We start from the raw sequence: 14,278 nt of genomic DNA, 5'->3' as shown, positions 1-14,278 counted from the left end.
TGACAGATTGTCTTTGGCAGGAAGGCTCAGAATGGATGACTGGTCATCTGGGGTAAGGTGGTGGTGGAGCCGCTGGGATGCAGAAGAAAATGTAGACGGCTCACGTTTCAGTGCTGAACGGACCACACCTTTAGAGAGGCTCAACTAGAAAGAAGCACAGCGCTCTGCGGTTTTCCAGTCTTATTTATTTCTTATTCCGGGGGGCAACTATTGCTCTTTGTAATGTTAGACAAAAATACACATGTAGGCCATTTATTAAAGCAGGGTACTCGAGCATCAATTGCTTGTAGAGGGATTTGTTTCATAATACAATGCGCAGTCCTTCATCAAATTCCTCTAAGAAACGTAAGTTTTTATTTTATTAAATTTCCTTTATTGATCTTTTTTTTCTTTTTCTCTCAATAAGCTCTTTGCTTCTACAACAAAAACCCTGCAAAATCGATTCATCAGCTCAACTGTCCTTTCCTTCTCCTCCTCTGCCGTCTCTCTTATCCTCTCTGCCTGCTAGCTCCAGATCGTCCTGGAGGATTATATGAACCTGTCATGGCGTGGAATTGTCGTAGGGTCTATCTTGAGCTTTCCAAACAAAGTCTCTGCTCTAGCACCGCCGCTCTCCGATAGGAGATAGCAATCTGCGGTTTGTCAGCGGGGCGCCGTATCTAGCCTGCAGGCACGAGTCGGGTCCTGTTTGGCAACAAAAAAACACGGGAACGCTTCAATCTTCCTGCCTCTCCTTTATTTTCCCGTCCCCACTGTTAATCGATGGCCATTTTCAAAAGTACTTTGTACAAGTAAAGAGCGCTGGTAACAAGTGAGAGAAGAGTCTCCAAAGGTCAGAGGCTCACTTGGGGCGTACTGGGAAATTGCAACGATCTCCCCGCTCCCCACTCCCAGTCATCTTGTATTGATTGCTGTTTTTGCTATTTTTATTATAATTACTATTATTTTTATTATTGTATCTACTTAGCTATGAGCAAAAACAACCAAGCGAAAGTCTTGTAAGCAAGAATTAAGATTTTATCTTATTAGCAGCATTTTAAAGCCCCATCTTTTGAAAGACCAAACATCAGACAATAGTAATGCTGGTTATGCCTGCCAGCAGCCATCTCTCACAAATTTAGTATGACAGTTTGTATGAACAGATATTCATCTTCCATTAATCATTCTGAACAGTCATTTCACTATAAAAAAAAAAGGCTGACTGTGTATTGGAGTAATTGTGCTGTGTACTTTCTCTGAGCTGATGTATTTGGGGTTTGTTTGTTTTTTAAATGAACACCGCCACTCAGATCTACCCTCATGGAGCTGCAAAGATAAAGATGAAAGATATGAAATGATTCTGATGTTTACCAAGTCTTAACCTCAGCTTCCTTTGCAGTTCCACCCCTCCCCCCCGCTGATCATCTGAATGGAGCTGATTTAGACCCCAAATGGAGTTCTCCGCGGATCCCGCCTTTCCCCTCGGGATTGTATTGCAGGCTGTTATAGCGTGGGTATGTGACGTGATGTGATTTGTATTCAGGGAAAGGCGCCGGTGTGGTCTACTCAGAATGGAACCCAGGTTTTTCATATTGGTATTGATCCCTTTAGGGCGGGCGGCGAGAGGAGAGGGAGAGAGAGTGACGAGCCCACTAAAATGAGTTTACTTGAGGCCGTTGGCAGATCAGAAGAATCTCGTCCAGGATGCTAATGGATAGGATCTGAGCGTCCCGATCAAATCAGCCACACGGCTTTGCTGCACAGCCTCATGCAACAACATATAGTTCAAACAAAAGGTTTTTTAATTCACCAGTTCACTTTGTATTTAATTAACAGGAGAAAACTTTCGCTGCGGTATTCACAATCACAGCTTTGTATTGATTTGCCTTTTTCCTTCAAGCTAATTAGTGTCTGGCCTTGACTAGCAATTGATTCATCTGTTCATTTTTCTAAAAAATGTAATTTATGTAATTATCGTTCCTCTAAACCTGGTCATAGACAGAAAATCATGTCCGGTGTTCCATGTTCCCTCAAGATATTCAGTTTATATTTACTCAGATTTACTGCATGTAAGTACAAACCACTGTGCTGTTGTTATTTTCAATTCAATCAGTTCGTCATATATCAGCATAAATACATGCATTCGTAAATAAAAGAGCAACGTTTTGATGAATGAATTAAAATGGATGCAGTCGAAGATGTGCATTTTATGAAGAAAATATGACCTGATCAATTTTACTGCGTACTTTGCTGATTGACCACTCCATTTAAAGAGTTTACTCTCAGATCATTGAAAATCTCCCTGGGATTCAGTCTAGGTTTGAATGTCTCTGCTGCTGATTTTGCAGGATTCGAGTAACCTCCTCCTGCAATCCCATCAATAGTTTTCTAATTTTTGTTTACAATATTGGTCCATGATAGAGATGCTGCATGTTTTTAACACTGAAAAACTGATTCACATTTTGCCTTTCCCGTCCTTGGCTTTAAAATGTCCAAATAAATACATCCCGTCGTGAGCAGGGGTGTGCTGGATTGTACCAACTCAACCATGAAAAAGGATGGGATTTAAAGGTTGCATGACATCTAAAGCTTGTTTATTTATTCAGTTTAAAGAAACACAATGCGAATCATGACTACATAAAGTAATCGAATTTCTATGTGTCAAAAAGAAGAGAAGCAGAATCGGTTCACGTTGTGTTCGCCACTAAATGGATATCTGGCAAAAGGGATGCAGCAGGGAAGGGAAACGGGCTCAGCCGATCTCCATAGATGGTCATTTCAGCTATCCACAAAAAGGGTAGCGGACAAAGATAAGTTCTGTGGACTTTCAGCCAACTAATCGCATCATGAAACATTTGGGGTTAGCTGTTATCTGGGAGAGAGCTGTCACCACAGCAGCAGGTGTGTGGCACAGATAACCACGTCTTCATAGCTGCTTTGTGGCACTGTGTGGTCTACAGGGGAATGTGGGAGGTTTGCCAAACTCCAAAGGAAACACTTTATGGGGACAGGTGGAGAAAAACACACACTGTTTTCATTCTGAAAGACATTTATTGTATTTGGATGAAATGCAGTCATAAGTGCAGTATAATGTCCACATGCTCATTTCCTCATTTGAAGCAATTGTGGCTCTCATTTTGCTGCCACTACAGTGGGTTTGTAATTGTGTTGCTCCTCTTCTTTGACCTCTAGTGTGAGGAAGGACTCGCTCTCTTCCATCTGGCCTAGTTGCCTGCTTGTATTGATTGACTACTAACATCCGGTGTTTGACTTTCAGGGAGGAGGAGAGGAAGAAAAACCCAGAGGCCAAGTTTGGTGAGACCTGGCTGTTCTTTGGTTGTCGCTACCGGGACAAAGACTACCTGTTCAGGTAAGCTGAATGTACCCAACATATTCTGTGTTAGTTAGCTTCTCTGTCTGGTCACATACATGCAGCTGTTGCTTGAAATCAGTTTCTTCCACCTCAATTATTCTGAATTGAATAATTGATACTTTGATGTATGAGGAAGAATTTGATTAAGGTTTAATAAAATAGTGGAAAGAAGATGCCATAATTGAATGAAGGTAAAGCTAAATAGAGCGACACAGCACCAGAGAAGAAACTGCTCTGGTAATATAAAACCAAATGTATTTTTCTGTCGTGTGTGTTGAAAATGTAACACTTCACATCACCCTGAACACGCCGTCACACACTGAAGCATGCTTCTACAGTATGGGAAGAGAAACTGGCCAAAATTGGTGGGAAGACAAACTAAAAACAGAAGAATTGCATAAGAAAAGCTTTCAGAGGCTTCAGAAGACCTGAGAATTTGGCAGAGTTTCACCTTCTAAGGACAATGAACCTAATTTTGCACAGAAGAAACACCAGAAATGAAGTTTGTAAATGAACAAAGCTGAAAGAGATCTTTTTCCCCAAAAATGTCTTGATTCTATAACAGCAACTATAGATGGTGGATGAATTCCAATTGGAAGAATATATATTCATGCAACTCTTTTATGGTTTTCAAGTGTAAAATTGTATTTTAACACAAATATATTCTTATATTCCCTTTTCACAGTAATACACCACATTGTTTTGGCCTGTAACATAAAATCTTAACAAAATACACTGAAGCTTGTGGACATAAGACAAGGAAATGTTATACACTTGTCTTTCTGTTTTTATGTAAAGCAAAATTAAGACATTTCATGTTCTGAAACTGACAATTTTTTGCTGTGTTTTGGTTTTTACAACTTTCGTTTTGAGTTCACTTTTATCTTCTTGTTGTAGTTCTGGCCAGAAGTTATTTATACAACAAACAAACAAAAAAAAAACCCTACTAAAGCCACAATCCCTTCTCAGCACCACTACAGCCATAGATAAAGTTAGCAAGTAGAGGGCGGCGGCAAATAGAAAGATTTCCCCTGATGCTGCAGGAGACCAAACAGAACGTAAAAGTGGAGACGGCATCGGGCTCTAATTTGTCATCTGGACACAAGGCCCACTCCAAAAGAATGCTAATGTGTGCTGCACGTCTTCTGCATTTGTAACCGAGTAACTAATGTTGGGTGTCAGCGTTCTTTATAGCTTGTACTGCGGTTGTTGAAAGCCACTCTTGAAGTGATTTAGTATTTACTAACCGTTTGAGATTTAAACAAGCTGGAGTAAATCACAAGCTCTTTTGTTCATTGATGGGAAAGTTCTTGGTTTAATTCATTACTATGACATAAATGATGAGATTTTACCAAAGGTGTGCTGAATATTTGTCTCCTTCTATTTAGTTTTGAGGAACTATTGACCAGGTTTACCGAATCAGATCTGCAGATGATTGTCACTAATCTTCACCTCTTTGGCTTCTGAATATAATGCTGTTAAGGTATCCTATACCCATTATATGTCCACAAAAGCTTTCACATCTACGTCTTGTCTGGAAGCATAATATTCCAACTCATTCTACAGTAAATGGATTGATGCACTTTTTACCAACATTTGTTGCAGATATGAGAAAAAAATCAGGACTTGCATCAGTTTGTCAAAACAATTGGTGTTTGCGAAAACAAACTAAATGTAGTTAAAAAACTGCCAGTGTTTTGCAATAAAAGCAGATGTTGCACTTTTGCATGTGTGTTTAGAAAATGAAGTGTGAATTTCTGACAATGTTCTTGCAAATATAGTCACTCATTATACAAAGAACTAACCAGCTGATTCAAATACTGTACAAGAAAATTTCAATTAAAATTTTTCACACAGGGTTTGAATAAACTCCAATGGCTCCATTTGTGAATCTTTATGCACCATTTTGAAGCATGTGTTTGAATCGATACAGATTTATATCTGTAGGAATGATGTCAAAACAAGTGACATCATTTTCATCTATGTCAAAATTTAGATTTCTTCACAATTTTCTACCTTTGATGTTTTGCTCATTTTGTACCAGATTATTTTTCTGGAATCAAATCTTTGTCTGCTACAGAAAATTTTGAGTCAACTTGGCTTCACTTTCTACATGTTTTGACTGCTGACATATTTTCTGTGGTTTTATGAGTGAAATAAATAGTCATATATGTATATCCATCCATTACCTTCCACTCAGTCCATGGTCAGGTCTTTGGGAGAGCAGACTAAACAGAGATCCCCACACTTCACTCCACTCAATATTTCAAGGGAGAGAGTCCAGATATGAGGAAAGCTCATAACCACAAAGGAAGGTAGGAATATATACTGACTGGTCAATCAGCATTCACGTAGTCATATCTTTTGATTCAACTGTCTCAAATAGTGGTATGAAGCAATATAAATAAGAACAGAGTGTAATTCAAAGATTTCAGACAACAACATAGTCCCAAGGATTAAGATGTGAAAATTTTTTGACAGTTTATCTCCATGGACCTTGGATAAAAATAAATTAGTACAAAATGTCTGATGTGAAATAAAAGGAAAAAGAAAGGAAAATAGCTGTCAACATGGGTTCATGCTTTGTCTATATTATAAGTTGTAAATACAGCTAATGGTTATGTTGCCCAGCGTCTGTCTCTAAGCACACCACTGTCTGTGCATCCACAGCCTGTCAGCTCTGTCAGCTGGCTGGGCAGATTCAGCTATAAAACTAGCTGTCAGTTGTCATTTATACATCAGTAGGGGTTTCCCTTTTCTACATTGAGAACCAATAAAAAAGAAATAAAAGCCGTGTTTCAAAGCACGCGGAAAAAATATGAACATACTTTTCCTGGAGTAAGAGATGCTGCATTCTCAAGCTAAAATGATTTCATGTAAAAAGAAGAGGTTGCGGATGATTGTTTTCTGTTGGCTGTGTCCAAGAGAAATCTGTGAAAATACGCTGGCAGAATTTTCATCATCTGTCTCCTGGTACTAAATCCACATTCACTTGAGCAATACTAAATGTCTATCTTTTTATTGTAAAAAGACTAGAATGGAAAATAATGGATGGCCATAACTTAGTATAAGCTATCATCCAGCGAATATACATCCTCCTTCTTATTAATTTTCCTTGGCTTAACTCTCTTCTGACTTCATACTAATTGCTCAGCATTTCTGGTAAGGGCACCAAGCGTTTTCTGAATGCCCTGGTGCTGATGGAGTTCCTTTGAAAGATAATGCGAACGGATTAGCATCGTTAATGACACAAGAACAGATCACAGAGGATGTTGTTTGCTCCTCTCTTTTTCTCCTATCCCTTTCTTAAATAGTAACTCCAAGGCAGGTAGCGGGCGTTGTTTGTTCACAGTGTGGGCCTTTGTGATGAACACCCCCACAGTGTTGACCAAAGTGATTAGTCTGTGTTTTATGAGCCACCCATGAAGAGTTGTGCTCAATTTAAATAGGTTAGCAGAATGAGAACAACATGCCATCAGCTAAATGCACTGCCCGCATTCATCTCTGTGGGATTTATCTTAACGCAAGTGCAATTTGACATCTGCCTTTTCACTACTTTGGTTTTTATTTTTCCCCCCAACGTTTTGGATGCTCAAAGAAAAATTTGAGCTCTGGTCCAAAGAAGGGGGTGCAATTATGATAACGTCAAAACAGGATGTGATCAATTCTCAGATAAAGGTCTGAATGCAAAAATGGGGCAGCACTTAACGTCCCAGTTGGAGACTGATGCCTGTTTGTCTCATCAAACATGTTTTCCTCTATTCTGCACTTATCCCTTACCCCTCCCTATGCTTTTCCAGCCTCTTTACAGCAGCTGATTTCATGCTGTAGAGGAACCTTGACTAGAAAATCACACTGGGCTTCTTTTCTAGTCTTCGAAACTGCCACTGGCTTGTATTCGTATAAACACAGCAAGTAGTCTGGCATGTGCAGAATCCTCCATCTATTGTCTGCTTCTCAGAACTTGGCATTCATTTGTCATCTGTCTGTTTCTGCTCACGTTGTTATCAAATCTGAGATGATTTATACATACATCAAACAAACAAAAAAATACAGCAATTTCTGTGTCTTATTCACCCAATTTATCTCATTAATCAAACGTCCAAATGTCCAGGACAACAGCGCAAAAGCAAAAAGAAATTCACATGAAGCAGCCCTTTTTCAGCTCAACTCCTTTTAAACTATTGTACAATTTTAAATCGGTTGTCATACCAAGGGTGGAACTGTCGTGCAAACAAATAAAACTTATCGAATTTAATTTATTTATCAACATTACAAAGTTAGAAGCAATGAATAGATGAAATCAGCAGCTCTGCCCCTGATATTAGAGCAAAGCGTTGACTATTTGCTGTTGTCAAAATTCTCATTAAACTCATCGTTATCATTTCCTTTCTAATTCCCTCCCATTAAAAATAAACGGACATTGAAGTTTGTAACTTTATTCCTGTTGACAAAGTACAGTTTCTACCAACTACTTGACACCAGGAGAGTAACGCTGCATTACTGTTTAGATGATCTTGAAATGATGGTATTTGTATCAGTCTATCTGAGCCTCAAGCCTTTTGCTGTCCCCCACAAATCAGCTGGAAAGGACAATTTCCCTACTTAAAGTATCTTGATAAGTTACCAAGTGTTAAGGGTTACTTTCCCTTCTTAGTAATTTGTCTCTAAATTCAACAAACTCATTGGTCAGACAATTACATATTGTTTAATGTCTGTTTTCAATTACATATAACAAGTATTGGAGGGAGCTGATGAATGTGGATCCTTGAAAGAAAACAAACACAAGGTTCATCACTTTAGTATTCACACCACCGCTTGTGGCTTTATACAGAAAAAGCTTATCTTGGTCTAGGGGTTACTTCATAACATAGACCCCCTAAGGCAAAGACCTTCACCCATGATCTTAGAGCTGCGGCTTGTTTTGTTGGAGTTTGGCTGCGTGTGTGTGTATACTCTTTCCGACTGCTTAGCTTTAAACAAGATGTTCTGAGCTGCAGTAAACCTCACCTCCCTCAGCACCTTCCTCATCCTCAAATAGCACCCCGGGCCCTATAAAAACATTGAGATAGAAGAGCATAAAGTTGGCAAGCAGAACACCGACAGGGAGCAAGGTTAGACATAACTGGAAGGATGGGTGGATTGATTGTGAAAGATTGGTAGAACAGTGACCCGACCTCGCTTATGAAATCTGGATCCCAGTTTTGCATTTCTCTTGTTAGACAAGTTAAATTGGTTGTCTGGCACAGTGTTGCTCAAGCCTTTTCTGATTCAAAATGCTCAGAGGGTATTTTTTTTGGCTCAGTGAATCATGGGATTACCATTTAGCAATATGCTGGTGCCACCAAGGAAGAGTAAAAATCAACTCAAAAAGCAGATAGTCCAGTATTTTTTGGCAACATTTTACTTCATTTTTAAATCCATGGTGTCATGAAACCCTGACCAGAGCATCTGAGATCACAACACCTACACATACCTGTTTTTAGTCATACAGAGTTGTGTGTACATCTCTTAATGTGCTGCTCTTCCTACCCTGATGCTCCCATCGCTCTGGAACAAGGAAAATGTGAGCTCATCAGACCGCATGACCTTTTTCCAAATTGAAGCCTTTCCTGGCTTTCAAGTGATAAATGGTTTCCTTAAGGCTACACATTTGTTTATTCGGAGTAGTCTACATTTGTTGCTATTTTTTGTGTTTTTTACAAAAAAACAAAACAAAAACAAAAAAAACAAACATTTTTATAGCAGCATAATTTCAATGTAGAGAAACAAATTGTCAACCATAAATCTACAAAAGATATTTACGGTTAAGAATTCAAGCACTTTGCATATTTGTTTTGATTAAGGAGATATGAGTTGCCTGATTCCTCTCTGGACTTTTATGTTGAAGAATCAAGGCAGGTGGTTCATGCTCAATGACCAAAACTAGGCTGGAAAAGGCAATATTTTAACACTCAGGTCTTAGTTGTATATCTTAGAATGACTTCAAAGGTAAAAGAAATGTTGCGTTTACTCCATTATTTGCTGCACTAATTTTCTGTTGTATTGAGACTTGAAGACTGGCCTGGTTATTTCATTACCTTTGTTGACAACATTTTAGATTATTGTCTCAGTGAAAGCCTGTCCACGACCCACGACCCAGTGTTCTAGATGAGGAAAAAAAGAAAATTATTTTTCTGTATATTGTCCATTGTATTCTATCAGATTTTATGAAATGTCCTTATTTAAAATTGTTTTCTAAACAGTCCAAATATCCATTCCTTGTGATAAAAAAATTACCAGAAATGGATTTAAAGATTTATATACTTTTATACCCATACTCATGTTAGTATGAGTATGTTTGGTGACTGTGGCTTCAGTGGCAATCAGCCCTCAAAGCATTAAGCAAGACCTTAGATGGAGCTCTCTACTCAGGAAGATTGATGGTCGTTTTGTATTTTCTGCATTTTGAAATAATCACTTGTCACTTTCTTACCAAGGTTACTACTGATGCGAGCCCCTTCTAGCTTTATTCTGGAAGGGGCATAAAGAAAGAATGAGGAGGATGTCTTTACCCTGACATCCTTTGACAGCTCTTTGGTCCATGGACAGGTGTGCTTTCTGTAAATAATTGATTAATCTTGGTGCTTCACGGGAATTTTGCCTGATGCCATGTAAATTATTTCTTAGCTTTTTGTAATGCATTTTTCAGAATATTTTCTTGATATCTGCCCACATCAAATTAGGACTCTGACAAAAACAAAGTGAACAAACTCATTAAAGGATAAGCCACACTGCATCTTTTAGCATTAAACTTCAACAGCTCCATTTGCATCAACAGCTGAGACGTGACTCTCCCAACTCGAATTTTTACATGAAATATGAACCTGCTAATTGCTGTATGGATTCGATGTCGTTCCAGAGAGGAACTGGAGGACTTTGTGTCCAGTGGCACCCTGAATCACCTGAAAGTGTGTTTCTCCAGAGAAGACAGGAAGGATGAGGAGGAACCTCCCTCAGCAGCAAAACCCAGATACGTCCAACACAATCTGTTGCTCTGCTGCCGACAAGTCACCGACATCCTGCTCAGACAGGACGGCTACATCTATGTCTGCGGGTAAGGCCAACACTGATCTTATTTTAATCTTAATCCATCCTGAGTGTTTCTTGTCCTTTTCTAATCCATTTATTATTTTTCACAGCATCCATCTGCCAAGGCTGTCTGATGTTCTGGTTGTTTCAGTATTCAGTGTCATTTTTCAGTGTGTTCACACAATGGTGGCAGAGCATCTCTGCCTCTGCTTATTCCTTGGCTCAAGTCTTTTCAAGTGTGATTTTTTTTTTCAGAGGTTTGGGGGGTAAATAGTACTTGCTTCTACATCACTACAGATTCAAATTGTGCATAAAGTTAATTTTCATTCGGAACTGCATCATTATCATGATTACAAAGTGGACAAATTAATTTTTCAATCGCAATCACCAGAACACGTGGAGCCAGCACAGCAGCATAGGAAATCTGATTACTTGTAGCTTACCAGCATAGTTTCTTACAAAGGTGATGAAAATATTCTTCAATTTTGCTAAAAATGAAAGCAGTACCCTAAATGACTCAATTTTGGTTTAGCACAAATATAATGCTCTAATAAAAACGGGTACTACAAATATTTATTAAATTAACCTGGAATATGTACAGACTTGCATATAGAATGTATTTTTTTATTAATTTGGTATGATCAAACCTGTTGAAAAGCTGCGTGTGTGTCCTGACAACACGGCAACTTCAAACCTGGCTTCTTTACTTGTTTCTCACTGTACATTTAACATCACATAAACAGAAATGTTCTGTAATGTACCCATGCTCTTCTCTTGCAGCATGCAGTATAGTCTATCCTTAAGTTTGAATAGAAAGGTGAAAGGCCTATGCAAGCAGTCCTTTTTAAACAGATTCAGCTCGCTAACACTATGGCAAAAAGAAAGTCATAAGCAAAACAAACCAAAACTCTTGTTTTTGGTGTTCTGAGTTTAGGGAGAGATTCCAATACTGATCACCCCTAAACGCCTTAACATTTAACATTTTATGTTGCTAATAAACTCTGTAATGCTCAAAAGAACAGTCTATTAAGAAGTGTAAATACAACAAAAATCATGGTTCCTGGTGTTCTGTTTTTTTTTTTTTTCTTTTTTCTTCAAGTAAATCCTCCTTACCATGGAGGAGTGTTCACCAATTACCGGTGAAATGTCTGCCATGCTACAGTGATTTTCCCAGGCACTTTCAGAGTTTGTGGGTTGTGTTGTTCTTCCTTCCTCCTTCATTACACCCCAAAGGTGTAGGGATTCAAGCCAGGCCATATATCTTATGTTCCCCTTTCCCTCTGTGCTTTTGGAACATTTTTATTATCCTGGTAAAATAATATCACACAGTGTGAACATGTCATGGTCATTTTAACTGTGTGGCCTGTTTCACAGGTTTTCTGGTACATCGTAAAACAAACAGCAAAATGGATAAGGTAGTATCAAGCAACACAACTTGACATCAAATGTCAACAAGAACTATAATGTCTTCCACAAACAGCAGCACCAAATAGTGTTTAATTGTGAAGCTGAAAGAGTAGGATAGCAGACCTACAACTTTTTTTTTTTTTTATATGAAAGATATGGCATGCATTTATATCCAGCCCCTCTGATTCAACACCTTTCACTGCTGGATGCCTTTTTAAGATATGTCTCTGCTGGTGTTGCACATCTAGAGACAAAACATGTTTCCTGTTCTTTGCTCAAGCTCAGGCAGATTTAATGGAGAAGAATCGGTTACTCCCCTTCTCAGTGCTCGATTTTATGCCATGAGCACTTATGATGCCACCACTAAATACCGTGTAATCGCTTCAAAATCTTTTGGCAAGCATGCAAAACAATCATTTGTGCTTGACAAATATTTAACCCCTTTTCAGTCTACCTTTGAACTTCAGTTCTGTGCCAACGTCGGCAGAGTTCCATATTTTTTGAAGAGACGTACAGTGCAGACCAAAAGTTTGGACACATCTTCTCATTGAATTCAATTAGAAAATGTGTCCAAACTTTTGGTCTATTCTGTACTTATGTGGGGTGTATGAAAACAAATCCAAGTTGTTAAGCTTGTGTGCTGTAGTGGCTTGCTTACAAGGCAGAGCTCACTTTACAGATACAAACGCAAGTCACAGGATTACAGATTCCTATGCTGCTGTTTCCTTCCTTCCTTCACTGTGATGCAGCAGTCTGCTCTGTTTATAGTTCATACATATCCTGCTGTCCTCCCTCCTTGCAGCATTACAACACTTGTTTGTCTCAGTCAATACAAATTGTCCCTGTCAGAACAAAGAAAACATCAAACACTCGTGGGTATCAAACATGCCAAATCCTGTCAGCATTGTAAAGCTGCTACTGTACATACCACATTATTTTTCCTGCCGTTTCTCACTCTCCTGCTTCCCTCCCCACCTTTGAGTAAATTACTTTTGAAACATCAAAACCGTGTGAATTTTCGCACTCATAGAATATTTCCATCTTTCCGCTGAATCTCTGCAGCAGCAAACTCGAGGATTTAATCAAGAGGTATTCTAGAAATGGCAGCAGTTATGGAAAATATTTATGTCACAGTGTATACAGAGTCTTGCAAAAGTATTCATATCCCTTCGGCTATTCTAACAGACATTACAATTACGAAATTCAGTGAAATATGTTTAGAGTTTATGCAACAGACCATCAAAACAAAGCAAATGATTGTGAATACGGAGGAAACTAACACATGACTTTTACACCCTTTATAAAAATGGTACTAATTGCCTTCGAAAGTCAACTAGTTAGTGCAGTTCACCTGTTACTAACAGAGCTGTTCAGTAAAGGCCTCAAAGGCTTTTCAGGGAACAGTAATGGACAAACAGCATCACAGCATCACCCACATACGCTATTTTGTATTGGTGTATCACACACAGGTACTACAAACGACGCTGAAGTTTGTGGTTGTGAAAATATCCAAGCGGTATTAGTTCTGTTGCAAGGCACTTTAGGAGGAATGAAAGACATATTTTAACAGTACTGATTTTTGTAACGTATGTGCATTTCCCCCCCCTTCCTAGGGATGCTAAGAATATGGCCAAAGACGTGAATGAGACCCTGGTGGAGATGATTAAAACTGAGCTTCAAGTGGACCAACTGGAGGCCATGAAGACACTAGCAGGACTTAGAGAGCAGAAGCGCTACTTACAGGACATCTGGGCCTGACTGTAGATGAAGAGATAAAGGATTTTTGCTGCATTTGCTGGACTTAAAAAAAAAAAAAAGATAGTACAAGATATATATTTAGCCTTCTCAGCTGTAACCTCTTGATCCATAAAACTGTCGCTGCAGACGCTTGAAGGTAGTTTACGCCAGCCAATGTCACCGAGATAGAGTGACCCATGTGACCTGTGGATATCAGTTCAGTCCACCTTCCTTGCCTTTGCTGTTTAAACAGAGCTGACCTTGGTCAGTGCTGGAGATTAGCCCCGCGGTGTGAAAAGGCTTTTAGTGTAGACACGACGCCTCGGTTTGTCCTTTCTGATGAAAAGGCATTTATTACTGTCGGCCTTAATGGAGTGACTTTGATGAGACTGAGCGCGGGATACTTTTTGCACCTTGACAGCACATTAATCTGTAGTTGTTTTGTTTTTTGTTTTTTTTTAAACTGCGCGCACACACAAATAAACTGAGTCATTCAAGGAAGGGAAAATTGTTTTTCTTTCTTGTATTTGTTCTTGCCGTCTACTTCAACTAAATGTACCGCTGCTAAAACTTGATTTGTCACTACTTTTGTATTTGTTTCTGCTAACTAATTTAGAAGTCTATTCCTCTTATTGATTCAATGTTTTTTTTTTTTTTTTTTTACAAAATCCCCAGTGCTACAATTATTGGCATCCCTACAGTTTGTATAAA

At 38.8% G+C, this 14,278-nt stretch overlaps 1 protein-coding gene across 8 annotated transcripts in view; it reads left to right on the top strand.

Annotated features, from left to right (window-relative positions):
• mtrr (5-methyltetrahydrofolate-homocysteine methyltransferase reductase) overlaps positions 1-14,075 on the top strand; it is a 34,445-nt gene extending 20,370 nt beyond the window's left edge. For 6 of the 8 annotated variants that reach the window (XM_044103889.1, XM_044103892.1, XM_044103888.1 and 3 more), the window contains 3 exons: positions 3,257-3,349; positions 10,254-10,448; positions 10,534-12,343. In XM_044103889.1, coding sequence (XP_043959824.1) covers positions 3,257-3,349; positions 10,254-10,448; positions 10,534-10,693 — 448 coding nt within the window. In that variant the 3' untranslated portion in view covers positions 10,694-12,343. Of the gene's footprint in view, positions 1-3,256; positions 3,350-10,253; positions 10,449-10,533; positions 12,344-13,443 lie in introns of those variants that run through there. The other 2 variants (XM_044103893.1, XM_044103894.1) reach the window with 1 other exon arrangement.
• The last annotated feature ends 203 nt before the right edge of the window (positions 14,076-14,278 follow it).

Source organism: Gambusia affinis, linkage group LG21 (genome assembly GCF_019740435.1).
Source record: "Gambusia affinis linkage group LG21, SWU_Gaff_1.0, whole genome shotgun sequence".
NCBI classification, from domain to species: domain Eukaryota; kingdom Metazoa; phylum Chordata; class Actinopteri; order Cyprinodontiformes; family Poeciliidae; genus Gambusia; species Gambusia affinis.
The sequence above is the reverse complement of the archived record's forward strand: the minus strand, read 5'-3'. Positions and strand labels throughout refer to the sequence as shown.